Genomic DNA, 27,007 nt, shown 5'->3' with positions numbered 1-27,007 from the left:
ATAATTTTACTTTCGAGTAGTAAACCAAAAACAAGAACGATCATCATTCTTCGCTCTTATTAGCGATTCCAAATCAGATAACTACCTCTCGAACGATACGAACAAACAAACATCCTTCTAATTCCACGATGAAATTCATAGCTATAAACAAGAGAGAGATTTCATATAGCAATTTACTCATAAACTTGAAAAATTATTTATAACGGTGTCATTTTGAACCCGTAAAAAGTTTATAGTAATTTTAACTCAAACCCATTTCAAAAAGATTGGTATAAGTCGGGTCATGAACTTGTGAAAGGATTAGTTGAACGTTTTGCTCTTGAACTGGTAAAAAGAACGGTCGATCATCTCGATTCTCACATGCAAAAGTTCATACTATCCTACAATTTGATTTAAAGCATATCAAACTAGAAAGACATTGCACAATATGATCCAAATATACATAATTTCAACCAAAAACAAGAACGATCATCATTCTTCGCTCTTATTAGCGATTCAAAATCAAATAATTGCCTCTCGAACGATAAGAACAAACAAACATCCTAGCTATAAACAAGAGAGATTTAAAGGGTCTGAAGTAATTTGAGCGTCTCGTCGATATGCTTCTCAGGTTGGAACTGGTTATTATAAACGAGCTGCACGATGCCGTTCTTGTCGAGAACATAAGTCTGTCGACCAGGTAATGCACCAAAGAGATCAGAAGGAACTCCCCATTCTTTTCTCACTTTGTTTCCTTCATCACTTAGCAATGTGAATGGAAGTCTATATTTCTTTGCAAAAGCCTACAATTCCCATAAATGTTTCAAATAAATCATAGCCGTTAGATCAAATACACGTTTCAAATAAATCATAGCCGTTGGATCAAATACAAATTTTGGATGATGAATTACCTTGTGTGATGATGAATCATCGCCACTTATGCCTACAACCTGAGCTCCTGCTTTCTTGAACTTCTCATAAGAATCTCTGAAAGCACACGCCTGCACGAATGTTAATTTTTCGTCCTATTTGCTCGATTCAAATTCGAGTTTTAGTTAACTTGACACGTGCTTTCAAAGCTCAAAAGTACTTGACACGTGCTTTCAGAGCTCAAAAGTAAAAAATGTAAGTGATTTCTAACTTGACACATGCTTTAAAAGCTCAAAAGTAAAAAACGCAAGTGATTTCTAACTCGACACGTGCTTTCAAAGCTCAAAAGTAAAAAAAAAATGTTGCCGAGACAACACTTTAGACCGGTTTGAATCGAGTTTTAAGTACTTTTTAAGCACTTAGAAGTCGGTCTAAATATATCCTTAATGTTTTTTTTACCGAAACAATTGTTAAAAATGTCAATTTCCCATCCTAGATCCAAACTCAGCTTCAGTGAGTTCTAACTTGACACACGCTTTCAAAGCTCAAAAGTAAAAAACGTTGCTAAACACGTGCTTTCAAAGCTCAAAAAACGTTAGTCGTTTAACATTCTTTTGCTAAACTCGATTTTTTTGGCAATAGTTGGATGCTCGAAGATTGAGCTTATCGACCCAAACAACCAAATCACTTCTCACGTACTATACACTAGCAACGAGCCTGGGCAACACCGGACCATTCAACTTTTTACCAAATTCATAAACCAAGACTAAGCTTATCAACCCAAACAACCAAATCACCACTCACGTGCCATACACTAGCAACAAGAGCCTGGGCAACACCGGACCATTCAACTTTTTACTAAATTCATGCGTCAGGACTAAGCTTATGACCCAAACAACCAAATCACTACTCATGTGCTATACACTAGCAACGAGCCTCAACAACACTAGACCATTCAACTTTTTACTAAATTCACTCTCCAAGACTATGCTTATCGACCCAAACAACCAAATCACCACTTATGCGTGGTAGACTGGCAACAACCACATTGGATCATTCAACTTTTTACTAAATTCATGCTCCAAGACTAAGCTTATCGACTTGAACAATCAAATCACTACTCACGTGCCTCAGCAACACTAGACCATTCAACTTTTTACTAAATTCATGTTCCAAGACTAAGTTTATGACCCAAACAACCAAATCACCACTCACGTGCTATACACTAGCAACGAGCCTCAGCAACATTGGACCACTCAACTTTTTACGAAATTCATGCTCAAAGACTAAGCTTATGACCCAAACAACCAAATCACGGCTCATGCGTCGTAGACTGCCAAGAGCCACATTGGACCATGCTCAAAGACTAACCACATTCGAATCACATTTTACAGCAAAGAAATAGTACCTGTTTAGTGCAACCAGGAGTTTCATCAGCAGGATAGAAATACACCACCACAGGCTTCCCTTTAAATTTAGACAAGCTCACATTCCGTCCATCCTGATCTTTCAAATTGAAAGCAGGTGGGGCTTGGCCTTTACTCACCTACCCATCAAAAAACAAACCCAAAATGTAAGAACAAACACTCAAAAAATATAAAAACCCCATTAAAAGATAATGGGTTACCTTAGAAGAGACGGTAAATTTGAAGGAAGAAGAAGAAGGAACAGAGGAAGGGGAAATGTGATGAGAGATCTGGGCTCCAAGAAACTGGGAGGGAGAGGATCTTGAAGGGAATGGGAGTTTGATAGAAGAAGGGGTTTTAGGAGATAGAGATGGGAGAAGAGAAGGGAGAGAGGGGGTTGGGTGAGCGAGAGAAGCCATTTTTGGAGGGTGAAAGCTTGAGGGTTTTGGAGATGGGCGTTTGTTTTGGGTCTTATCTTGGTGATGGGATGAATCAAGAAGCTATGAGCCCCTCGTCGTGTCTGCGCGTCTACCATATCTGAAACAAATGATGGGTGGAGAAGGAGATAGTGGCGCCTAGATCACTCTCTTCGCCTTCAACCATTGTTCGACCCCACCCTTTCGTTTAGACCAAAGAGGTCTAATTAGAACCCTCTCCTTTATTTAGAGATGTTTATTTTACCTCCCGGACGCTGATCGGCTTCAAATTTAGAACCCTTTCGTTTAGATTAGAGATATCTATTTTACCTCCTAGCCACTTATCTGCTTTACATAAGAGAGGTCTATTTTATCTCTCGGACCACTGATCAGCTTTAAATTTAGAGCCCTCTCGTTTAAACTAAAAATGTTTATATTTACCTCCTGAGCTTGATTGGCTTCAAATTTAGAACCTTCTCGTTTAGACTAGTGATGTCTATTTTACCTCCTGGGCCACTGATCGACTTCAAATTTTTAACCCTCTTGTTTAGATTAGGGATGTCTATTTTATCTCTCAGGCCACTGATCAGCTTCAAATTTAGAACCCTCTCGTTAGATTAAAGATGTCTATTTTATCTCTCGGGCCACTAATTAGCTTCAAATTTAGAACCCTTGTTTAAACTAGAGATGTCTATTTTACCTCCCGACCATGATCCGCTTCAAATGTAGAACCATCTTGTTTAGACTAGAGATGTCTACTTTACCTCCAGACCACTCATCGCTTCAAATTTAGAACCCTCTCATTTAGACTAGAGATGTCTATTTTACCTCACGAGCTACTGATCCGCTTCAAATTTAGAACCCTCTCATTTAGATTAGAGATGTCTATTTTTATCTCTCGAGCCACTAATCAGCTTCAAATTTAGAACCCTTGTTTAAACTAGTGATATCTATTTTACCTCTTGCCCATGATCAACTTCAAATTTAGAACCCTTTTATTTAGACTACATATGTCTATTTTACCTCCAGACCACTAATAGTTTCAATTTTAGAACCCTATCATTTAGACTACAGACGTCTATTTTACCACCCGACCATTAATCAGCTTCAAATTTAGAGGGGATTCTCCTTTTTAGACGGTAAATGAAGAAGCGAGTTGAATCATTTTTTTCCATTATTAAATGGGTCAGAAAGAAATTATATTTCTCATCTTCTCCTAATTACCAACTTTACTTTATATATTGAATTTTTAAAAATTACGTCCCTATAAACATTATATATGTTAAAAAAAAAATTCATTTACTTTAAAATAATTATTTTTTAAAAGAACAATAAATGAAAAAAAAAAAGTACGGAACCATCATGTTGAGAACGAGGGATGGAAAGTATGATCTTTATCATGTTTAGCACGTTTCAATAAGATACAAACTATCAACTAATATCTAAAAATAGAAAAAATATATAAGTAACTAAATCTTATAAATAAATAAAATATACCGCTAATCAAAATCTAAGATAAAATATACTGCTAACAACTTCCCAAAACATCTCATATATACTCTAATTAATTATTAAAATATATCTCCAAAATATCCTATCTTAATTCATCAACTCAATTACAGTAAATTTTTTGTTCTTTCTCTACAAAAATTACAGAAATAAACGGAGACTTAAGAAGGAACGAGAACATAAATAAGTGGTAAGGATGACTTATGCCTAGTGAATTCCGTCTAATATAGGGGGGCAAAATTATGCATTAACAATTTCAAAATAAAATTTTAATAAATAGTTTAAATTGATTAAAGTTTTGTTAAAATATGATCACTAGCCCAATAGTGATAAGCCCAACGACCATGTATAATTATATTTATGATTTAGGAATTTTAGAAATACAATGATTTAGGTATTTTAGGAAAATCACTGCTAAATTTTAGAAATAGATTGACTAGTATAAATACCCTCTACTCTACTTAGTTCATCATCTCAAGATAAAAGTGTGCAAGTGTTTCACACAGAGAGTTGTGTTCAACAACTTTGAGGAGTATAAATTAATTTTTTTTTCTCTTTTTATTGAAAGTTTATTGTGAACGTGGATACAACTTTCTAAGTTTGAATCTGTAAATATCTATTTTACTTGCACGGAAACCCTTGGAGGAGATTCCATGCCTAGACAAGGAACGGAAGAGCGAATGAGGAACTTTTTTTGTTTTTTTTTTTTTTCGTTACATAAATGAGGTTGGAGGGTGGATTATATTCTCTGTTTCACTTAATACAAATATATCGAGACACATACTTAATTAATAAATAAATAAATAAATATATATATTATAAAATTAAAATTAAATGTTAGTATATTTTTTTTAATTGTTTAATATAAAAATTTAAATTTTTAGATATTATATGAACGGTGGGCTTATAAAATATATTGATTTATTAAGATTTTTTTTTACTACTTTCTTTTAATAAATAATTATTTTTTAAAGAATAATAAGCCGAGAAAACTTACTTGCGGGAGCTCGATTCCCACAACTTGGAAGCTCGGCCCGATCACAACAAGAATAAATGAAAAATTGTGTGAGAATAGAGGATGAAATAGGTGATAGGAATGGGATGAAAAGATTATCGTCCCCACCCATAAATATCTCTAGTTAAATTCATCATGAATTTAACCATTTTTCTACGTGCATTTGATTCATTCGTCTCAAATTTTAAATTTTAATTAATTAATTTATCAATCTCTGATTGTTAACTTAATTATTATAAGTTTTAATTAAATTTATTTCACATAAAAAAAATTATTTAAAAAATGCACAAAACTTAATTAAAAAAAAATAAATAAAAAAAGTTATTCATCTTCCTTTTATCTTCCTCCTCCAAGCCCTCACAGTCGCCGCCGCCGCGGCTTCCCTGACGCCGTATATCATCTGCCCTGACTTCTGATCTCTCTCTGCTCATTCTTAGTTTTGTTTTTTGATCTTCACAAATTCGAAATCCCTAACACCGCAAACACAAAACCAAAAATCACTGACGAGGAAGGGCTCGCCGATTATGCATCAATTTCCCATCCACACGAGTTTGAGGTATGGAAGAATCTACCGAAGCGAGTAGGTGAGCCGCGTATTTCTCATTTCTCTTTGTAAAGTTAGAGATCGAGTCTTTCATTTCCATTTCCTTGTGCACTAGGTTGAAGACTTGAAGAAAGTCCGTTCCGCGCGGCGAAATTCTCACTTGTGCCTATGTTCATCGCAGTTGTAAGCACTTTTCCAGCACCTTAATTGTGAGAATCTGCTAAGAGACTGATGATCAGTGTTAATCTTATGAAATTTTGATTCTTAGAATTCCTGGATGGTTGTGATTTTTGAGTTTTTGTTTATCTTCTTCAATTAGCTGGTGGAAACCTCAGCCTAGACTTCCTTTAATTCCTATTGTTCTTCTAAACAGTGCCAATGAATTTTGTCTTTCCAACGGAGTAGTTGAATTTGCAGGTTGCAGGAAAATATAGAACTGAGCCTCTTGTAGTTAAATTCTTCTAAAACATTTACGTAATTCATCTGGCCTCTGTGAACTGCTGCTGAAATTATGCGGCAACACCTTCTTCGTCCCTGCAACTATAAGACTCTAGAAACTGTTGCTGTTCATCTTGCCCCCAAAACTCCATTGCTTCACAACTCAATCTCCTCATCATCCTCTCTTTACCAACCAGACTTAAATGTTCATAACGAATTGAAAACTCTGAGTGCCACCAACATAAACCATAAACACCTTGAACAGCAACCAGATTTCTCAATTGGGTCTCCATGTAGGGTCCAGAAACTCATTGCTTCCCAATCTGATCCTCTTCTTGCCAAGGAAATTTTCGATTATGCTTGTCGTCAACCCCATTTTCGCCCATCGTCTTCCTCTTTTCTCGTTCTTATCCTCAAGCTAGGGCGTTCCAAGTACTTCTCTCTTATTGATGATCTTCTTCTTAGCTTCAAGTCTAGAGGCTACCCTCTCTCTCCAACTGTTTTCTCCTACATAATCAAAATCTATGGTGAAGCTGATTTACCAGATAAAGCTCTCAAAACCTTTTATACTATGATCGAGTTTGGCTGTACGCCATCGTCCAAACAGTTGAACCGCATACTAGAAATTTTGGTTTCTCACCGTAACTTCATTCGGCCAGCTTTTGATCTTTTCAAGAATGCCCGTCATCATGGTGTGTTGCCCAACACCAAGTCTTACAACATCCTCATGCGTGTATTCTGTTGGAATGGAGATCTTAGCATTGCCTACACTCTGTTCAACAAAATGTTCAAACGAGATGTCGTTCCAGATGTCGAGTCGTATCGGATATTAATGCAGGGTCTATGCAGGAAGAATCAAGTGATTGGTGCCGTCGACTTGCTAGAAGATATGTTAAACAAAGGCTACGTTCCAGACACATTGAGCTATGCCACTTTGTTAAATAGTTTATGTAGGAAGAAAAAGCTGAGAGAAGCTTATAAACTTCTCTGTAGAATGAAGGTTAAGGGTTGCAATCCTGATGTTGCTCATTACAATACAGTTATAACGGGATTTTGCAGAGAAGGGCGCGCTCTCGATGCTTGTAAGATTTTGGAGGATATGCAGTCGAACCGTTGTTTGCCTAACTTAGTGTCTTACCAGAGCTTGACTAATGGATTATGTGATCAAGGAATGTTTGAATTGGCAAAGGATTATGTTGAGGAGATGACATTAAAGGGTTTTTGCCCACATTTCTCTGTCATTCATACTTTGGTTAAGGGTTTCATTAACGTTGGCAGAATCGACGATTCGTGTAGCGTTCTTGAAGACATGCTAAAGCATGGGAAAGCCCCTCATTCTGAAACTTGGGAGATGATTATATCTGGAGTTTGTGAAGTTGAGGACACTGTAAAGTTATGTGAAATTTTAGAGAAGATTTTGAAGAAAGATGTTAGAAGAGATACTAGAATAGTGGAAGCAGGCTCTGGGTTGGGTGAGTATCTAATTAGGAAGTTACAAGCCTCCAAATCCCGAAGGGCTTGAGTTTCTGGATATCTCCTCTCTTAACTACTGTTTAATCTTTCCATTTCCACTTGTAAACTTCTTGTGCACATAAATTGTTTATCAGATTATTTGTGTTTTTTTTTTATAATGAAATATATTTAGTTTAAAATGCTAATGGTTGTCGAACGTGAATGTTTATTTTGAAGTTTGAACTTAGTTTCTATTTGTTCGTAAATTTTCTTAGCCAATATTTTTGGTCTTTAATGTTTAGGGTTTCACGTGTTAGTTAGGTTCTTGATCCGCATAAACCAAGAGTGAACACTCATCGTTTATGGTATGGACTACTAGGATATCTCATTCTTGGGCCCTTAATCTACATAGACCAAGGGTGAACACTCATTGTTTATGATATGGACTACTAGGTTATCCCATTCTTGGGCCCTTAATCTACATAGACCATAGGGTGAATACTCATGGTTTATGGTATGGACTACCCGGTTATCCCATTCTTAGGCCCTTAATCTGCATAGACCATGGGTGAACACTCATGGACTACTAGGTTATCCCATTCTTGGGCCTTTAATTTGCATAGACCCCATTCTTGGGCCTTTAATTTGCATAGACCATGGGTGAACACTCATTGTTTATGGCATGGACTACCCAGTTATCTCATTCTTGAGTCCCTAATCTGCATAGACCAAGGGTGAACACTCATCGTTTATGGCATGACTACTAGGGTATCCCATTCTTGGCTTCTAATATGCATAGACCAAAGGCGAACACTCATCGTTTATGGCATGACTACTAGGGTATCCCATTCTTGACTTCTAATATGCATAGACCAAAGTCGAACACTCATCGTTTATGGCAAGGACTATCAAGGTATCTAATTCCGTTCTTGGGCCCCTGATCTACGTAAATCAAGGGCGAACACTCATCGATTACAGCATGGATTAGCAAGGTATCTAATCCCATTCTTGGACCCTTGATCCACGTAGACTAAGGACGAAAAGTCATCGTTTATGGCATGTGGCATGGGACTACCAAAGTATCTACGACTACCAAACACTCCCTATGCTTTCGCACGCACCCTCTACTTATATTTAGTCTTTCAAAGATTTTGAAAGTGACTTGTTTGGTTTGGTGTTAGTCTGAGCTTGAAATTTTTAAAAATTAAAAAAATATATCTTTGTTTGAAAATACAAATCAACAAAGTTGGTTGGGTTGGGTTGAATTTTTTTTTTTTTTTTTTTAACTCAAATTGACTCGATTTGAGTTCAAGTTTTGTTCGGATTATAAATTGATTTATGTTGGTTTTAAAAAATACACAACGGCCACCCATATAAACCCCATATATTAAATTACTAGGTCATAAGTCTAACATAACCACAACTCTAATTATGAATCATTTAAAAATTAGATTCAAATTACGTGGAAGGATTAGAAATTAGATTCAATCTACAAATACTAATGTTATATTGAAACTTGAAGTAAGAAAACACAAGATTCATATGTCAGATCATATGGTAGAAGGTGAAATCAAATCCCATTAATTGCAAGCTATAAGTTCAAAATTTAAGTTTTTAGTAACAAATCAAAACACCTCAACTACTCGGAATCCTGAAATAACAGAAATAAATAACAAAAACTCATGGGTGACAGGAACAGAGGCGGCAGCAGCAGGCAGGCAGCTATAAAGTTTAAGCCTTGACGCGACCATAGAACTTCTGTTTCTCCTGTGTTGTCTGGAAGCGTCCATGGCCGAACTTGGAGGACGTATCGATGAACTTGAGCTTGATCTCCTCGAGAGCCACACGGGAAGTTTGTTTGAGAAGCGACTGGCGAAGGGTGATGACCCTCTTCTTGGGTCCAACACATCCTCCCTTGATCATCAAGTAGTCACTCTTCACAATACCATAGTGAGGGAAACCACCCATTGGAGTAATCTCCTTCTCAGTCCTGTTGTTTTAAACACAAAGCAAGCACCAAATATTAGAGACTATACAAGGGAATTCCTTATGAACCAACTAGCTAGCTAACCTGTCGAACTCAGTGATGGCGGTATGGGCTTCCTGTCCCGTCTTTCCAACTCTGTAGATCTTCTTGTTCATTTCAGTTCGGTGGTGGTATCCGTTCTGACCAGCCCTGGCAACGGTAAATGACACTCTAGCAGGATGCCAAGCACCAATACAAGCCACCTTCCTAAGACCCCTGTGAGTCTTACGTGGGAGACGTGTAACGCCCCAACGAGTGACAACACCCTCGTAACCTTTACCCTTGGTCACACCAATAAGATCAATCATCTCATCTTTCTGGAAGACAGCTTCTACTGGAACTTGCTTCTCAAAGAACCCATAGGCATAGTCCACCTTCTGAGCAATTGTACCACCATTAACTTGGATCTCCATCAGGTGGGCCTTCTTTTGCTTCAATCCCTTCATCTTGGTAATCTACAAAACAATGAACTATAAGATGACTTCATATAATATAAAGGATAAAAAGCGTGCCGTACTCCGAACGCTAAGAACCGTAGATTAAAAAATTCATGAATAAAATGTAAAAACAGAGTTCAATCAAAATATAAGCAAGAGTAATTAGTCTATCAACAGCCTAGATTTCTTATCTGCAATGTACTTATAAATACAAGGTCTCTGTTCAATTTTCAATTCCATTTTGTTACCTGGGTATGGGCCAACACACGAATCACAGTTGAATATTTCTTCAGCTTCTCAAGCTTCTCCTGGATCGTCTTCTTTCCCTCATCAGATTCATACTGTTTCGAGTATTTGGTGAAAGCCTTCTTCTTGGACTTGCACCAGTTCTTGTAGAACCTCCTCCTTACTTCTTCACTCAAATGCTGAGCCCAAACAGTGCCCAAAGTGCGAAGACCGCGAGGGGTTTTCACGTATCCAACAACACCAACAATCACCATTGGTGGGGTTTCAATGATTGTCACAGGCTCACATGTTTCCTTCTTGTGAAGTTCTACAAAATTAAAAAACAAAACAAACCCAAGTATTAGATGCAAGTTAATGAAACTCACACAACAAGAACCGAAGAATATATAAGTTAATTCAGAGCTATGCGTACTTGATCCTGGCTTCTCAACCTCCCTAACAATGTGTGTCATTCCAGCCTTGTAACCCAAAAAGGCAGTCAACCTGCATGGTTTGTTTGCGTCATCCTTTGGGAAAGCCTTCACTGTGGGTAGGAAAAAAATGAAAAAAATAACTTAGCTCCAGATCACCAAAGAATAATAAAATACACAGGTTGTGCATGTCTCAAGAAGGAGAATACTAATAACGGTAAGGAAAAAACTTAGGCAGAACCATGTAATTAATAATGGGACGATTACAAATTAAAAAAAAAAAAAGAATATATTTATTGCATTAACGAATAATGATGTCTCTTAAGTTGAATTGTTCAAAAAACATTTATGTTCAGATACAATAATCTAAATAAGTCAAAACGCAAAAATAATACCTTTTCCTCTGTGACGAGCTGCTCTTTTCCTTGGAAGAAATCCAAGGGAACCGTGCCTCGGGTGCTCAAATTTCCTGTGAGACATCTTCTACTTCCTTCACATCATAAACAAACATTTAATCAACATTAAGAACATATTTCCTCAAAACTCAACAACAAGTCAATAGACAAATCAGAAAACATAGTTACAATAAAACAATTGGAAGTCAAAATTTTTGTAAACTGACTCCTACAAACAAACGAATCAATATTAGAAAACACTTTTGAGCAGACAAATATTTTTGATAAAGACCAATGATTTAGTTACTACGGTACCACTCAACAAATCGGGGAGCAAGATCATTCTCACAACAAAATCGAAACAGCCCCGAAAATCGACGAATAACCAATGGCACCATATTCATATAAAGAACAAATAAAAAAAAAAAACATTTATATCGTGAAATAAGAGAACTATAGATTGTTCAGCAAAAGAACACAGAAGAATCTCCAATTCTACTGCATTTTCTACACCTTAACAGAAACCAGACGCGAAAATGACTAGAACAAAAGAAACATAATTTTTTACAGAATTAATAAAACAAATTCACTTCTCTAAAATCTACGACAGAAAAGAATCACAAGAAACCTTAAACAAAGTCCACAGAAGCTTCTCTAAAACATTCAAACCACAGATTGTAGGATTAGGGTTAAGAAAATAAGGGAAAATCGAATGCGAAGGAGAAAGAAAGAACCCGTACTTCTCCCCTGCGGCTACAGCAACTGCGAGACGGATGAAAAACCCTAGAAGTCGTAATATATAGGTAACACAATATTGTAAGAAACCCTAAACTATCTATAATTATACATTGACCCCGATTTCAAAAGTTTGGGCCCATTAGCTGAAATAAAATAAAATGGGCCGAAATGACGGCCCATTGTAGAAAGCCCATCGGAAACTAATTTTAGGGCAAAGCGAATATAAAATGAACCTTTCTAAACAGAATTTAGCGTTTTTTTCTTGGGATTGATCTGTTCTAGGGTTGGGTTTAGGGTTAGGGTTTTGAAGGAGGGAATGAAGAGAATTCTCAAGTGCTAGAGCAAAGCGGCTAACTAGTTTTGGTTGCGATGTGCCTGCACCTATTCCACACGAGATTTCTGACTCTCTTCTCTTAATCTTCTGTCTTCTTGCTTTTGTTTTGTTGAGGAATTTTTGAAATGATTCGAGTCGATGCGTGAAAATGATTCTCCTCCCTTATTTTTATGACTTCTTTGTGTTCTTTGACAGGAATTTATTACTTAGAATCGAGGCGAGAAATTACTCTCTTCTCTTATTTTTCTAACCTTTTGTTTTTGTTCTTTGAAAAAGAATTGTATGCTTAGAATCGATGCGAGGAAATGATTTTTTTTCTCTTGATTTTCTGACATTTTATTTTTTTTCTTTGAAAAAAAAATTTGTATGCTTAGAATCGATGCGAGAAAATGACTTTCTTCTCTTAATTTTCTGGTTTTTGTTTTCGTTCTTCGAAGTTATTTTGAAATGCTTAGAATCGAGGTGAGTAGATACCGTTTGGAGGTTGAAATATTCAAATTGTTTTGAGCCTTGTTCGGAAGTATTCTAATTTTATCACGATTTTTAGTTGCTGAATTTTCTTGATTTGTTAACTTTTGATGGTTTTTGGTTCCTTGTTTATCTGATTTTTGAGTTCTGTGATCCGAAATGAAACAGCCGAGTAGTTGGGGATTATGATTTGAAATTTGTCGCAGTCTGAATGTTTTGTGCGCAACCTTTTTGATATGGATTCGAATTCAAAAAGTTAGAAAAATACATATTTTACAATTATTTTATTAATAAAAATATTAAGTTAATCGAATTGATTAGGAAACAACGAACATAGATCTTAAAAAAATGCTTAATAAATATTTAAATTTCATTTATTGTTATTTCGATTTAAAATTTGGGACAAGGAGTAATCATTTGATTTGTTTTACCAAATTAATTTTTTTTTCCAAAATTCAAATTGTATGTGTAATTTTCATTCAAATCCCTGGAAGATTGGATGGGTTGCAATTTGGATATGCCGCACAATTTGGATATGACCATCATTTTTTAATGGGGAACCGATGAAATTTGGGAGAAAGTTGGAGTTGGTCAGATTCAAGTATCGTTGTAAAGACCAAAATGAATGAAGTGACTACTTGTAATAAAGCACAGGCTAATATGAGTCAACTAGAAGAAGCAACTTGCTCAACTTACTTGGATCACCCGACACAGTCTTCCTATAGAGCCCTTGCTCTTTAGATTACAATGATTTGAACAGATTGAAGGGATAGTAAAAGGGCTTGGAGACCCAATTTGTTTGTTTCCATATATTTTCTTAGTTTTAATTTATATTTTGATCCGATTTATATATTTGCAGAAAGCTATTTTTGAGAATTTTGAATGGTTTGAATAGATGGGATGGCTGGAAACGTTGTTGTTGTTGTTAATTGGGTCGGAGATTGTTAATTGGGCAGAACTTCAATTTGGATTTTTCAATTAATTATTTAGCCTTACAACCCCGTAATCTTCTGTATATGGGACCTCAACCTCATCAGCTCTAATTCAACCTTGTGCAATTCAACCTAAATAGGTCAATTCAACCTAATCAGAGTTAATGTGCATTCAACCTAAACAAGGTTTATTCATTGTCTCCCATATCTTCTTTCTCTTCATCCACAACCTAAACAAGGTTTATTCATTGTCTCCCATATCTTCTTTCTCTTCATCCACCATCTCCAACATGACATCTACCATACCATAGTGTATATCTCCCATATCTTCTTCCTCCTCATCCACCATCTCCCATATCTTCTTCCTCCTCATCCACCATTTCCATACCCAATCTCTCTTCAGTTGTCACAATCCGTCGGCGTGCCCAGCTCTTCCCCTACCTACGGAGTACGAAGTTTATGGGCTACCTCGATGGCACCATTGCCGCTTATGGGCTACCTCGATGGCACCATTGCCGCATCTGCCAAGCTGGTCCCTTCTTCAACCGCTGTTGGTGCTGACCTGGTCTCTAATTCGGCCTATGGTATAATCAAAGATCAACAAGTCCTTAGTAGCCTTCTCTCCTCCATGTCTGAGGAGATTCTTCACAATGTGGTTGCCGGTACTACGTCCAAGGAGGCGTGGGATACCCTACAACAAATGTTTTCATCGTCAACTCATGCTCGCACTGTTCAGATCTGTGTTGAGCTCGCCATGTCCAAGAAACGTAATCTATCTGCTACAAATTATTTTTGCAAGATCAAAGGGCTGGCTGCCTCCGACTCTACCTTGTGGGATAATGACGTGATCGTGTATCTCCTTGCTGGTCTTGGCCTTAACTATGATCCCTTCGTCGCCTCGATGACTACTAAGAGTGAAGTCCTCACGCTTGATGATGTGTTTGTACATCTAATGGTGTTTGAAGCTCGCCAACTACAACACCAGGTTGAACTTCAATTAAATCCTGGATCTTCAGACAATTATGCTGGTCGTGGTGGTCAGTGGAAGAACCGTGGGCGTAGGGATCGTGGTCATGGCCGTTCTCGAGGTGTTGCGCCCTCTCGTCCTGCTGGTGATCGTCGTGACCCTTCTGCTCGTCCTTCTTGCCAGATCTGTGGCAAAGTGGGGCATAATGTCGTTTGCTGCTGACATAGGATGGATGAGTCCAATCAAGATGAACCTCCTTCTGCGGCACTGGCGGCTACTTTCTCTTACAAGATTGATCCAAATTGGTACAACGACACAGGCGCCACTAATCATATCACTAATGACCTGGATCGTCTCGATGTGCGTGAACGCTACCATGGAGGCAAACAAGCTCAAGTCGGTAATGGAGCAGGTTTACGAATTTTGCATACGGGTCAATCTCAAGCAAAAACCAGATGGCTCTATTGTTCGCTACAAAGCACGTCTGGTTGCTAAAAGTTTTAAACAGTAGTATGGTGTTGATTATGATGATATCTTCAGTCCAGTTGTTAAGCCCACTACCATTCAACTCTTATTATCTTTTGCTACTTGTCGTGGTTGGACTATTCGGCAGATTGATATTCAGAATGTCTTTCTTCATGGTTATCTTAATGAAGATGTTCATATGAAGCAACCCCTGGATTTGTTGATTCTCAATATCCTGGTTATCTCTGCAAGCTGGATAAGTCACTTTATGGCCTCAAACAAGCTCTGCGTGCTTGGTTTTTTCGCCTAAGCTACAAACTATTACATCTGGGTTTGGCTGATATCTCTCTTTTCATTTTTAAGAAGATGGGCATTCGGATGTGTATCCTCATCTATGTTGCTAACATTATTATCATCAATTCATCTTCTATGACTACTGAGAAACTTCTTACACAGCTTCGGGATGATTTTGCCGTCAAGGATCTTGGCACTTTAAGTTATTTTCTTGGGATTGAGGTCCGACATACTTCCAATGGACTTGTTCTGACACAACATAAATATATTCAAGATTTATTATAAAGAACCAATATACTCACATCCAAGGGTGTGCCCACACCTGTGCTTCCTAGTGAGAAGTTGTTATTGGATGTTGGTGAAAAGCTCTCGCCTGAGGATATTACTCGCTACTGGAATGTCGTTGGTGCTCTTCAATATTTGACTCTAACACAATCTAATATCTCCTTCTGTGTCAACAGAGTGTGTTAGGTCATGTCTTCCCCGACTTCTGTACATTGGGCGGCGGTCAAACTAATTCTCCAAACTACATGACACTATTAATGATGGGCTTGTGTTTTACAAAATCCAGCACTGATTTGCTCAGTGCCTTCTCGGATGCTGATTGAGCCAAAAATCTTGATGACCGTCGAAGCATGGGAGGCTATACGATCTTCTTTGGTGGGAATCTTATCTCCTGAAGTTCAGGAAACAATTGACAGTTTCTCGTTCTAGTCTGGAGGCCGAATACAAGGCGGTTGTTGATGTCACTGTCGAATTAATCTGGATCCAAGTCCTCTTGTGTGAGCTCGAGATTTTGCAAGCGCGAGCACTTAGCCTATGGTGTGACAACATTGGTGCCACCTATTTGTCCGCCAATCCAATCTTTCATCGACAGACGAAGCATGTTGAGGTTGATGATCACTTCGTTTGTGAACGAGTATCGACTCGTTAGCTTGATGTGCGCCTCATATCTTCCAAGGATCAACTCGTCGATATCATGATATAGTCGGGTTAAACATAAAATAGGTCATATCTATTCACAGTAAGAGAATCCCTTGATTTATTAGTTTGTTACATGAAGGCCCACCATATAATCCTCATTGTATACATCTATATATACATGAGGTCGTGACTCAGCGTCATTCAAACATTATATAGTCGTAATAAAGCAAATGGAGTATTCAATAATATTAGAATATATTTTATATATATAGTTAGGATTTGTTCCCTTTTCACAATTTGGTTGATAGTATATTTGATATATTTTATCTTATTTTCACGTAGAATATTTTCTACTATTGTTAAGATTTATTTGTAGTTTGTATCTTATTTTAACGAACACTAATAGATTCTTTTTGTTTAAAATAAAATCAATAATTTTATCGTACAAAAAAATCGTAGGTACTGACCAGACCCGACCATATAAATAAAATGACAAGCGCTCCTGAAATAAAATAAAAGATGTACTATATATTTTTTTATTATTTAGAAATATATATTTTAAGCAATCTTTTATATAATGGTATTATTTATATATTATGATAGGGATATCTCTCCCACTCTTATCTCAATTTTTTTAATGGAATTCGAGTATTTATCGATTTTATAGATATCTATTAATATATCTAGATAATTATATATATCCATATAATTATAGGGTAGATAAAGGTAATAAAAGAGATAAAGAATTTCCTCGTTATTAACACAAACTTTTTTAGTATTTTTCGTAATTTCTTTTAATGGATGAGAAGTAATCCACCGCTACTAAAAGATGAATTTAAAGATCAAATCATATTATAGTTCTGAATCTTCAATGGGTGGGATCATATGGAAACTGCTACCCATCAGTATTTTCAAATTAAATACAAACGTGGGATTGATGATAAAAGTGGGATTAGGAATTATGTCCGGACTAATCTATTGTGTCATGGTGCTCGCATTAGACGGGATTGAATGAGTTCGGTGATTGATGTAGGTCTCTGTCTAATTTAGACAAGATTGAATTCATTGATGTTATAGAAAATAAGATTAATATGCAAACAAGATTCAAATGTTATTCGAGGAGAACCTCCACCAAAAAAACAAGATTTCGTTCGAAGTTTTACATTCATGGTACATTCTATTAATACATTAGACCATGATTGTGCCTCCCATGTTTGATACTACCGTTGGAATGAAGTTAGATCTTCCTCTTTGGATGACCATTGATTTACCAATTTCTTAATTATCTTTGTTTTGTGACTCTATCTATGTAACAGTAAAGAATGAATTTTCTTAATTATCTTTGTTTTGTGACTCTATCTATGTAACAGTAAAGAATGAATAATGAATAAACTAAGATCATATCCAAATGAGAGCGATTCTGATAATAAGATGGTTAAGAAGTGCTTAAAAGAATTGAAATTTACTGGTGCATCTTTGCAACTCAAGGTTAAACATATTTTTTCTTCAAATAATTATATATTGGGTGATCTCTTAGATTTTTTCTAGAAAGATAGTTTTCAAATGAGAAACGTGATCATGAGTAATGTGACCATGACGCACTCCTATTGGTCTTTAGGGATAGTCTTCACACTCTTAGAAGCGAGAAATGAGTAACGCGACCATGACACACTCATGTTGGTCTGTGAGGATAGTTTTCACTCTTGAAAGCGAGAAATGAGTAACGACCATGACGCACTCCTGTTGGTATGTGGAGATAGTTTTCATAGAAGCAATAAACAAGTAACATAACCATGACTCAGGGAATTGTCAGAGCCCGTGCCAAGGCCATATTACACTCTCTATGTACTAAAAAAACGTCCCAAGTTTATGTCATTTCTCCAAAGGAATCATCCCAAACTTCCTTCAAATTTCATAGACATACAACCCATAAAACATGATATCAAATTCAAACTCAAAGCAAAAACAATCAAAAGAAATGTTCATAGTTCAAACCAACAAGAGAGGTGAAGAAAGGGAAGCAAAGAATCCCTCCATTATTGCATTAACAACAAAACTATAATTATTGTGATTACAACAAGGCAGAAAGTGGATATAGTTTAAAATAGAACATGAACCTTAAAATTTACAAACAACAAAGGATACAAACAACAATAATCTTGACAAAACCACCTAAGATGAATCAAACTAACACCCACCACCCTTTTTTTTTATGTTGTTTATGTGTTCTTGAATTTCACAAACACAAGGCATAAATTACAGTCCCATGTATAGAAGAAGAAGAAGAAAAAGAAGAAGAAAAGAATGAATGATGCAAAGTCCTCCATATCTACAATCTCTTTCTTTGACTCGTGCTTCACGATCTCGGGCAGAGTATCGTTACCATATCTATTTCATGCATGTTTTCGAGGCTAGCTAGTCGACACATTCAACCGTACGAATTCGAAAACGGACTCCTACCCATAATCCTTCATGTCGTGTGTATTTAAGCAATCTTAGTCACAGTTTAACCCGCAAACTTCCAAGACAATGCCACCCTTGTCGAGGAACGGGTTGATTCGGACCCATAAAAGCGATAGAATCGACGAGAGAAGAATTGACCATACAATGATAATGGTTGGTACCTTGTCTTGCTTCCCCATCAAACCCTTGAGGAATGGATACAGATGGACAATCACCCAGAATGCAAAGAATAGCTTACCGATGAGTGGTCCCCATGAGTCGTAACCGTTGTTGATAGCGTCTGAAATTCCGACGACAACTCCGATAATGTTTATGATCAGTAACGTCAATGGAGGGACTAATAACGACGTCCACTTGAAGAGGTAAAGCTCGGCGAACTCGCCATCGTCTCCTCCTTTCGATGTGACCGTGAAATTTGTGTTGACACCAGCCAAAACCTTTAGCAGACCCTGGAAAAGCGCAAAAAGATGGGACGATGCACCACCGATAACCCAGAATTGCTCGTTTCTCCACCAATCGTGGATCCCGACGCCTCCCCACTGCATTTCTAGGATACCGGTTGCTGCTATAGAGATGAAAAGGGCCATGAAGATGATACTGGCATAATTGCTTAGCTGCACATCAAACAAAAAACATGTCTCACTCAGTTGAACGAACCCGATGAAAGAAAAACCGTACGCATTCAGAAGTCGGTATTGTTGTTACCTCGGGGACAATGAACTGCCCTGTAAGCAGGCAGACAGCTGGTAGCGTACAATACGCAATCAGTGGAACCGATGTCAATGGATAAACAACAGAGTTTATGTACGAGAAACGCTCGAGCCACTTCAAACCACATCCATAGCCATACCATATTGGACAGTGCCTACTCAAAAGAATTTCAACAGACCCGAGAGCCCATCGAAGAACTTGGTGTAGACGATCGGACAAGTTAATAGGAGCCGAACCCTTGAACGCTGGCCTTTTAGGAATGCAGTAAACTGATCTCCATCCATGGCAATGCATCTTAAAACCTGTTAAAATATCCTCTGTAACGGACCCATATATCCACCCGACCTGCAACGATACCGGAAGTTAAAATATTAAAGGCATAATATTAAAAGAATCGACTTTTCAAACTTCAGGAGAGCTTCCTTCATACCTCTTTACCCCACTCGGATTTATCTTCATAACCACAACTGATTACATGGATGGCTTCTTTCAACAACGAAGCAGAAGTCCCTCCTCCGGGCACGCCACCGTCTTCCATAAGTGTCGAAGCAATGAAGGCTGGCGATTGCCCGAACTTCTTCTCGAACTTAACTTGGGGCATCAGAGACGATTTCTCATTATCTATTCCTGCATTAAACCACAATGTAGGGAAGTGAGCGAACATCTCACCGTATTACGTTCATTGGTATTTTCGAAACGTGTTCATACCTTCGATTCCTTCCTCGATATTTTCGAGCGCGTGAATCTGTTTCGACGTATCTTTGGTTTTTAACTTCTTTTTATCACTGGTCTTCGGTTTAGTCTTCGTTCTAGTTCCACAGCAGCAGCAGCACCATTTTGGAAGACAATTGCAAGTCCTTCTTGGTGCTTTCTTCTTAGCAGGGGCATCATATCCATAAAGAGCCTGCCTCCTGAAGACACATCCCGTTCCGACGTAAATCGGTCCTTGAATACCGTCCAATCCTTTCATGTTGATCTGAAATCGTGTTCATAAAGTAAGAGAACTTAGCATCGGTTTGGTTGTTATGATGACGGATAAACGAATATGGAATGTTTACTTACATCAAAAAACACAACATTGCGATTCGAGTATCGATCGTGCCTATCAATCCCGTCAAATCTTTGTGGAAACTGTACATAGCATATTCTTTTTCCCGAAATCGGGTCCATCATGAAGCACATTGCTTCTCTAAGCGCCTTGCTGTTGTTGATGTAGTGATCACAATCGACGTTCAAAATGTATGGAGCGTTTGAAATGATTGCCGATACACGCACCTTGAAGAATCGAATGGTATGTATTAGTCAATGGTGAACCGAAGTATGTCTGTATACAAGACAGATAGAGAGAGCTATATACCAGAGCATTCATGGCACCAGCTTTCTTGTGGTGATCGAATCCCGGCCTCTTCTCACGAGATACATACACTAAACGAGGTAATTCATTTCCCTCCAAATCACGAACCCCATTTGAACCGAGGAATACCTGCATATGATAATTAAAGAAAAAGCTTACAAATCGATAAAAAGTTCACGAGTATGGCTTAGTGCATCAAGAAACATCCTCTCACCTGAATCATTCCAGGATGATCCCTGACGTTGTTCCCGGGCCATGGAGTTCCGTCCTGCATTGTCCACCCGTCTTCAGGAACTTTTTGAGCCATGGCAACGAGCCCATTGATTCGAACTTTAAATTCTTCATAGTCCCTCTGCATAAGGACATGTCAACTTTCAGGTACAGAAGTTCATTATCCACTCATTCGGACAATCATAACACGACTTTTACGAAAAGCAAAACAGGTACAGTTTTCAAACCTTCATTGCCCGTCGTTCCCTGATGAAGGCTGGATCAACTTTATCTTTCAAATAGTCGACCTTCAGGGCAAAATACCATTCTGGGGCCCGAGGTTCGATATTGAACTTCTTGCAGAAAGGAACCCACTTTCTTGCAAACTCAGAAGTTTCGGAAAGGGCTTCAAAAGTAAGCATGGCAGCACCATCGTCCGAAACGTAGCATGAAACCTTGTCTACTGGATAATCGACGGCAAGAATAGACAGGACGGTGTTTGCCGTGATGAGAGGAGGCTCCTTCAATGGATCCACAGTACTGACATATATGTCTATAGAAGCCAACTCAGATGGCTTGCCATCTTTTTCATATCTGAACCAACATATAGCAAAAGAAAACTGAGTACGGGAAAGACGGGAAGGGGAAATCGAGGATAGAGCAGAATGAGAGAGAGGTTGTACCTTAACGATAACCGATCAAGGTAGGTTTCTCGGACAATCGGGCACCATTTTGGGAACTGATCCAATATCCATGATGCAGCAAACCATATCTCACAGATTACTGATGTTAACCACAGCCCATATGCCTCGTTGACAGGATGAAGGAGACGATAGTGGAAAAAGAGGCAAAGGATGACAATACGAAGTACGATTATCATTCTGTATGGGTTTATCTTGCTCGAGGAGATCGGCAGTTTTCTGGAAAGCGGTTGCCTCCCTTCATCCATCCTACAAAAAGAAATATTAACAAAAACATAAGCTAACGAAAATGGCAGTGACTAAACCAAGCTATATCCATGACACTTAGCCATAAGTAGTAACTATAGATCCTAATTCCGAACCTGCATATTAGCACTTTAGCAACGACAAAAAATATTTACGTGGTTAAAGAAGATAAATTAGACTATTCTCCTCAAGGAAAACTCAAGCATCTAGTAAATATCTCCACGCGTGTAACAGCCCAAGCTCACCGCTAGCAGATATTGTCCCCTTTGGTCCATTACGTATCGCTGTCAGCCGCACAATTTTAAAACACGTCTGCTAGGGAGAGGTTTCCACACCCTTAAAAGGAATGCTTCGTTCCCCTCTCCAACTAATGTGAGATCTCACAATCCACCCCCCTTGGGGGCCGGCGTCCTCACTGACATACTGCTTGGTGTCTGGCTCTAATACCATTTGTAACAGTTCAAGCCCACCGCTAGTAGATATTGTTTGCTTTGGCCCGTTACGTATTGCCGTCAGCCACACGGTTTTAAAATGCGTCTACTAGGGAGAGGCTTCCACACCCTTATAAGGAATGTTTCGTTCCCCTCTCCAACCGACGTGGGATCTCACAACGAGTGGACAATTCCATATAAAAAAAGAGAGAAATCCAAATCATAGAAATTAAAAAATGGAACAAGCGCAAACAACGATGAAAACACACCACCAGAAGAATTATACTTCAGCACATAGACATAAGCACCTTGAAATATAAAGAGTATAAAGAAGGGGACATACATAGGCAAATCTGTATCATCGAGCTCATCGTCACCTTTTCCACCTCCACCCTCGTGTTTAATTACTTGAAGCCTTTCATTTTGTTTCTTCCGCCATTCCTCCATTCTTTCTTTCCACGCAACCGTTCCATATCCGTACACAGCTAAATCCTTTTTCGGATCCATCGGCCTTGGATTAGCTGCAACATCAACACTTACAACATCAATCACTACAAAGTAAACATAAACATAACCTACATGAAACGTTAATACATGCCAGATGAGGATTCAAAGACTAAAAAACACATTAATTCCTAACAGACTTACAAAAATTCAATATGCACACGAATTCGATGAGCTTACCAGACATGGAATCAGTGAATGGTGCTGGATGGACTTTTTTCCCACGGCTAATAAACGGAGGAATGATTAGAGCATGCTTATCGGAGGAAATTCCAGCATCCTTCAGATCGAATAGCACAAAGCAAATTTAGAGACCAAAAATAGTTGATGGTAGAACTGTAAGAAGAAGAGATTCACCTCTTGGCCATAGGTGAGGAGAGGGATATCGGTGGGGACGGACGAGGTGTTGAGGTCAGAAGCCATATTTCCAGAACCGTTAGTATGAGAACCACGCCCAACGGCAAGGTGAGGATAGAGCATTGCATCAGATACACCATTAGGATCCTTGTTAGCAATGTCAAATTCATTCTCGAGATCATCGATATCGTCTTCTTCTTCATCACCTTCAACACGAGGACTACCTGCAATTGAATCAATACATAATTTGTAAGTCAAACAATGAATTATATCATCAATTGACTTCCAACTTTCATTCATTAACCTTTGAGACGCTTGTATCTGGTTTTGCACTGAGGACAAGCTTGATTGCCCTCTCTTCTTTCATACTCATAGCAAGGTCTACAAACTGGAAACGCACATTCATTACAGGCAACAAATGGCTCTCCATCTACGGTGATTTCTAGCTCATCTCCACAGATCTGGCAAATTTGCCCACTCAACTCCTTCACAGAAGTCACCTGCAACTCAAAAACAATTAAAGAGGCTTAGAAAAAGGAACATACTCGTCTGGTTACTCATTCATCCGTTTTCAGAATCAATAGAGAAAGAAAAAACAAAGAACTTCATTAATCGAATGGACTGTTAAAAAAAAAGTAAAGCCAAGATCTGGTCTATGAAGTAGGATTTCCCTAGAAACTGAAGACCAAGCAACCAGATGATAAAGGGTAACAGAGAAAAATGTTCATAGCCCACAATCTCCAATTAAAACTTCAAGATCCATATGGGATCATGAAGAAGATGAGGGGCAAGAAATTGCAAATATGGAGAGAAAAATCAGCTAGCGATCCAGTTTCAAGGTGAAATCATGCAAAAGGAAGCCAAATTTGAAGAAATGGGTATGAATCAGAAGCTGGAATTGAGGTAAGAAACAGGATTTCTCAGGAAAATTAAACAAAATCTCATAAGAACATGACTTACTCTTGCAACCTCATCAGCATTGATAAGAACAAACTCATTTCTGTTGTGAGAACCAGCAATGAGTCGGCCTTTGGTATCCATTAGAGTGGGAATCAAAAGAAAACAATCAAGAACAAAGAAAAAAAAACTCAGAATCTAAGAGAAACCAAGCTCAGAAAAACAGCCCTTCAAGCTCTCTCATTACTCAAAATCCCCTTCCTTCCTTCCTTGTTTGCTTGTCTCAAACTCTCACCTTGGTGTAGGTGCCTGATTTTGGTCTCTCAGCCCACTTACTCAGGCACCCATTTCCATTTCCATCCCAAAAAACAGAACAAAAACTAGACAACACTTCTTCAACGAATAATAAAAAACAGGTCTATATGAGAAGAAAGAGAGAGACAGAGAGGTGGGTTAAGATATAAAAGAAATCAGGGGAATAAGAAAACTCAATTAAAGAAATATAAGAAACCCATAAATTAAAGGGGAAAAAAAAAAGGTAAAGAAATTGTTTATGTGTGTGCAATGAATGATTCTTTTCTTGTGAGACCCAGTTTCATCCCAGCTGGAGTCTCTGTATTACATGGTGGATTCTCGATCTGCTACCAACACAAATTTTACAGAGAGAAACCCCAGAGAGAGAGAGATATATATTAAAGATTTACAGTGAGAATCTAATTAGGGTTCTTAAAAACACATAAATTCAACGCGTAAATCACAAGAAAAACAAACCCATCAATCAAATTTAACTTCACAACTCTACTAAATCACTGTTGATCTATTCAATAATTAGTAATCAGTAATCCCTTTTCGGGTGGGGCCCAGAATTACCGTCGCCGGAGGAGAAGTAGAGGCGGTGCCGCCGTGGGTTTTGGCTGTGCCGGCGGAAAACAACACGGATTTGGGGTAAAATTATTAGAAAATTAGAGAGGGGGAGATGATTGAACACAGAGTAGGGCAAGGGTCACGCGGGGCACGTGCCGCGAGTCTACCGACGGTCCTGCGATATCTCGCGATATTTTGAATCTTACAAACTGGCTGGAATTAATGTAATAGATGGGATGTCCCTACGGCTTTGCCCCTTTCAAAGTAAAATTACCGAAATACCCTTCTCTTTTTAATTTTTATTTTTTTATTTTTTTATTTTTTTAATTTTGTTTTGTCGGTGGACACTTTTGTTTTGGTATTGTTTAAAAAATAAATTATATTTGGAAAAAAAAAATGTATTTATTATTTATATTTTATATTTATATTGATATCTGAATAAAGATCTTTTTGATTAGCTCATTATTACATAATTAAACATTTTATATTACACAACAGATTTAATTCTTATTTAAACCACTTTTGTAGCTTTTTTTACTATTTTCTCTCTTCATTATTAATTCTTAATATTCTATTAATTTTTAACAAATATTTAAAAGAGCCATTTAAATTTTTGGGTTGGTCGGGTGGGTGACCCGAGCGGATTCGAATACAGTTTATCTATTCTCGGGTTGGGGTTGTCATGTCTGTTAGACGAACACGACTCTCCACAATGGTATGATATTGTCCACTTTGAGCATAAGCTCTCATGGTTTTGCTTTGGGCTTCCCCAAAAGGCCTCATACCAATGGAGTTAGTATTCCTCACTTATAAACCCATGATCACACCCTAAATTAGTCGATGTGGGACTTCCATCATCCAACAATGTCGTTTTAATTTTTTTAAAAAAAATCTACTTATCGGCAGTGCATGTTACATTAATAGCTAAAATCTCATGAAACTCCAATATTGAATATTCCCACGTCACAATTCATCACTAACATCGATTATAAATGTCAAATATTTTTAATTTTCATAACAAGTTGGGTAGCATTGAGTTGGATTGTAACCCTATTTTCGGATTGGTCGGGTTTATCAGATCAAAAAATATTAACTGGCGAACAGAAAAATTTAACCAAATTCAAACCAAAAAACGTGGAGACGAATTTTTGGATCATTTAGCTTGAGTTGGATAGTCTGGTTTGATCTAATTTTCGAGTCATTTAAGGATCCCTAATTTTAATTTTAATTTTTTTAAAAAAAAACCTGAAATAATAGTTTAGAAATTTTGTAAAATTATGAAAATAAATAAATAATGAAAAAAAAAATTAAATGATCTCTAAAAATAGAAAAAGTGGTTTGGAAGCATAGAAAAGGCAATAGTGCGTGCGTGATTGAAAAGTCAGAATTTGTATGTATTTTGATTTTTTTTAATTAAAAAAAACTTTATTTATTTATTTATTATTTTACATAGGTTACAACATAATAATGGTAATTTTAGTGTTTTTTTTTATTGAGTTACCGAAAAAAAAAAAAGTACCTTGTTGGTATAAGTAGCTATAAATCGGTCTCACCGCTAATAGATATTGTCCGTTTTTTCCCGTTATCAAGCCCACCGCTAGTAGATACTATCTGTTTTATCCAGTTATCTATCATCGTCCGTCTTACCGTTTAAAACGCGTCTGTTAGGGAGAGATTTCTACTCTACTATCTGTTTTATCCAATTATCTATCATCGTCCGTCTTACAGTTTAAAACGCGTCTGTTAAGGAGAGATTTCTAGCCTAATATCTGTTTTATCCAGTTATCTATCATCGTCCGTCTTACCGTTTAAAATGCGTCTGTTAGGGAGAGATTTCTACCGTTATAAAAAATGTTATAGTTATTTTTAAATTTACGTGTTTTGGTTTTATGTCAATCTTGTACATTAGTTTTTCAGAAACTCTGAGTTTTTTTTTTTTTTTTTTTTTTTTTTTTTTTTTTTTTTTTTTTTTTTTTTTTTTTTTTTTTTTTTTTTTTTTTTTTT

At 37.4% G+C, this 27,007-nt stretch overlaps 4 protein-coding genes and 1 non-coding gene across 7 annotated transcripts; 2 read left to right on the top strand and 3 right to left on the bottom strand.

Annotated features, from left to right (window-relative positions):
- Positions 1-327: 327 nt before the first annotated feature.
- LOC111439264 (peroxiredoxin Q, chloroplastic-like) lies at positions 328-2,847 on the bottom strand. Its single transcript, XM_023077036.1, has 4 exons — positions 2,477-2,847; positions 2,258-2,395; positions 891-980; positions 328-782 (listed from the first exon to the last, which is right to left on the bottom strand). Exons 1-4 carry the CDS (start codon positions 2,672-2,674, stop codon positions 564-566), a joined length of 645 nt encoding a protein of 214 aa, XP_022932804.1. The 5' UTR covers positions 2,675-2,847; the 3' UTR covers positions 328-563.
- Positions 2,848-5,499: 2,652 nt separating this feature from the next.
- Positions 5,500-7,835, top strand: LOC111439286 (pentatricopeptide repeat-containing protein At4g01400, mitochondrial-like). 2 transcript variants are annotated; one of them, XM_023077059.1, is made up of 2 exons: positions 5,500-5,751; positions 5,855-7,835. In XM_023077059.1, the coding sequence occupies exon 2, from the start codon at positions 6,251-6,253 to the stop codon at positions 7,697-7,699; it is 1,449 nt and encodes a 482-aa protein (XP_022932827.1). In that variant the 5' UTR covers positions 5,500-5,751; positions 5,855-6,250; the 3' UTR covers positions 7,700-7,835. The 2 variants fall into 2 exon arrangements, with proteins under 2 accessions (XP_022932827.1, XP_022932826.1); XM_023077058.1 differs by having other exon boundaries at positions 5,500-5,779.
- Positions 7,836-9,184: 1,349 nt separating this feature from the next.
- Positions 9,185-12,017, bottom strand: LOC111439281 (60S ribosomal protein L3). 2 transcript variants are annotated; one of them, XM_023077053.1, is made up of 6 exons: positions 11,884-12,017; positions 11,144-11,238; positions 10,751-10,861; positions 10,341-10,645; positions 9,701-10,110; positions 9,185-9,619 (listed from the first exon to the last, which is right to left on the bottom strand). In XM_023077053.1, exons 2-6 carry the CDS (start codon positions 11,226-11,228, stop codon positions 9,361-9,363), a joined length of 1,170 nt encoding a protein of 389 aa, XP_022932821.1. In that variant the 5' UTR covers positions 11,229-11,238; positions 11,884-12,017; the 3' UTR covers positions 9,185-9,360. The 2 variants fall into 2 exon arrangements, with proteins under 2 accessions (XP_022932821.1, XP_022932822.1); XM_023077054.1 differs by lacking the exon at positions 11,884-12,017 and adding an exon at positions 11,772-11,870.
- A 2,424-nt stretch (positions 12,018-14,441) lies between these two features.
- On the top strand, positions 14,442-14,580 carry LOC111439291. Its single transcript, XR_002709786.1, has one exon. It is a non-coding gene; the product is annotated as a small nucleolar RNA Z247 (small nucleolar RNA).
- A 3,692-nt stretch (positions 14,581-18,272) lies between these two features.
- Positions 18,273-24,790, bottom strand: LOC111439265 (cellulose synthase A catalytic subunit 5 [UDP-forming]-like). Its single transcript, XM_023077037.1, has 14 exons — positions 24,203-24,790; positions 23,547-23,742; positions 23,243-23,466; positions 23,066-23,165; positions 22,725-22,902; positions 21,687-21,953; positions 21,252-21,597; positions 21,008-21,145; positions 20,797-20,922; positions 20,502-20,714; positions 20,148-20,415; positions 19,870-20,066; positions 19,434-19,784; positions 18,273-19,342 (listed from the first exon to the last, which is right to left on the bottom strand). The coding sequence occupies exons 1-14, from the start codon at positions 24,281-24,283 to the stop codon at positions 18,761-18,763; spliced, it is 3,267 nt and encodes a 1,088-aa protein (XP_022932805.1). The 5' UTR covers positions 24,284-24,790; the 3' UTR covers positions 18,273-18,760.
- Between the last annotated feature and the right edge of the window lie 2,217 nt (positions 24,791-27,007).

The sequence above is a fragment of the Cucurbita moschata genome, unplaced genomic scaffold (genome assembly GCF_002738365.1).
Source record: "Cucurbita moschata cultivar Rifu unplaced genomic scaffold, Cmos_1.0 Cmo_Scf00089, whole genome shotgun sequence".
NCBI lineage: Eukaryota > Viridiplantae > Streptophyta > Magnoliopsida > Cucurbitales > Cucurbitaceae > Cucurbita > Cucurbita moschata.
This window is presented reverse-complemented; position numbering and strand designations above follow the sequence as displayed.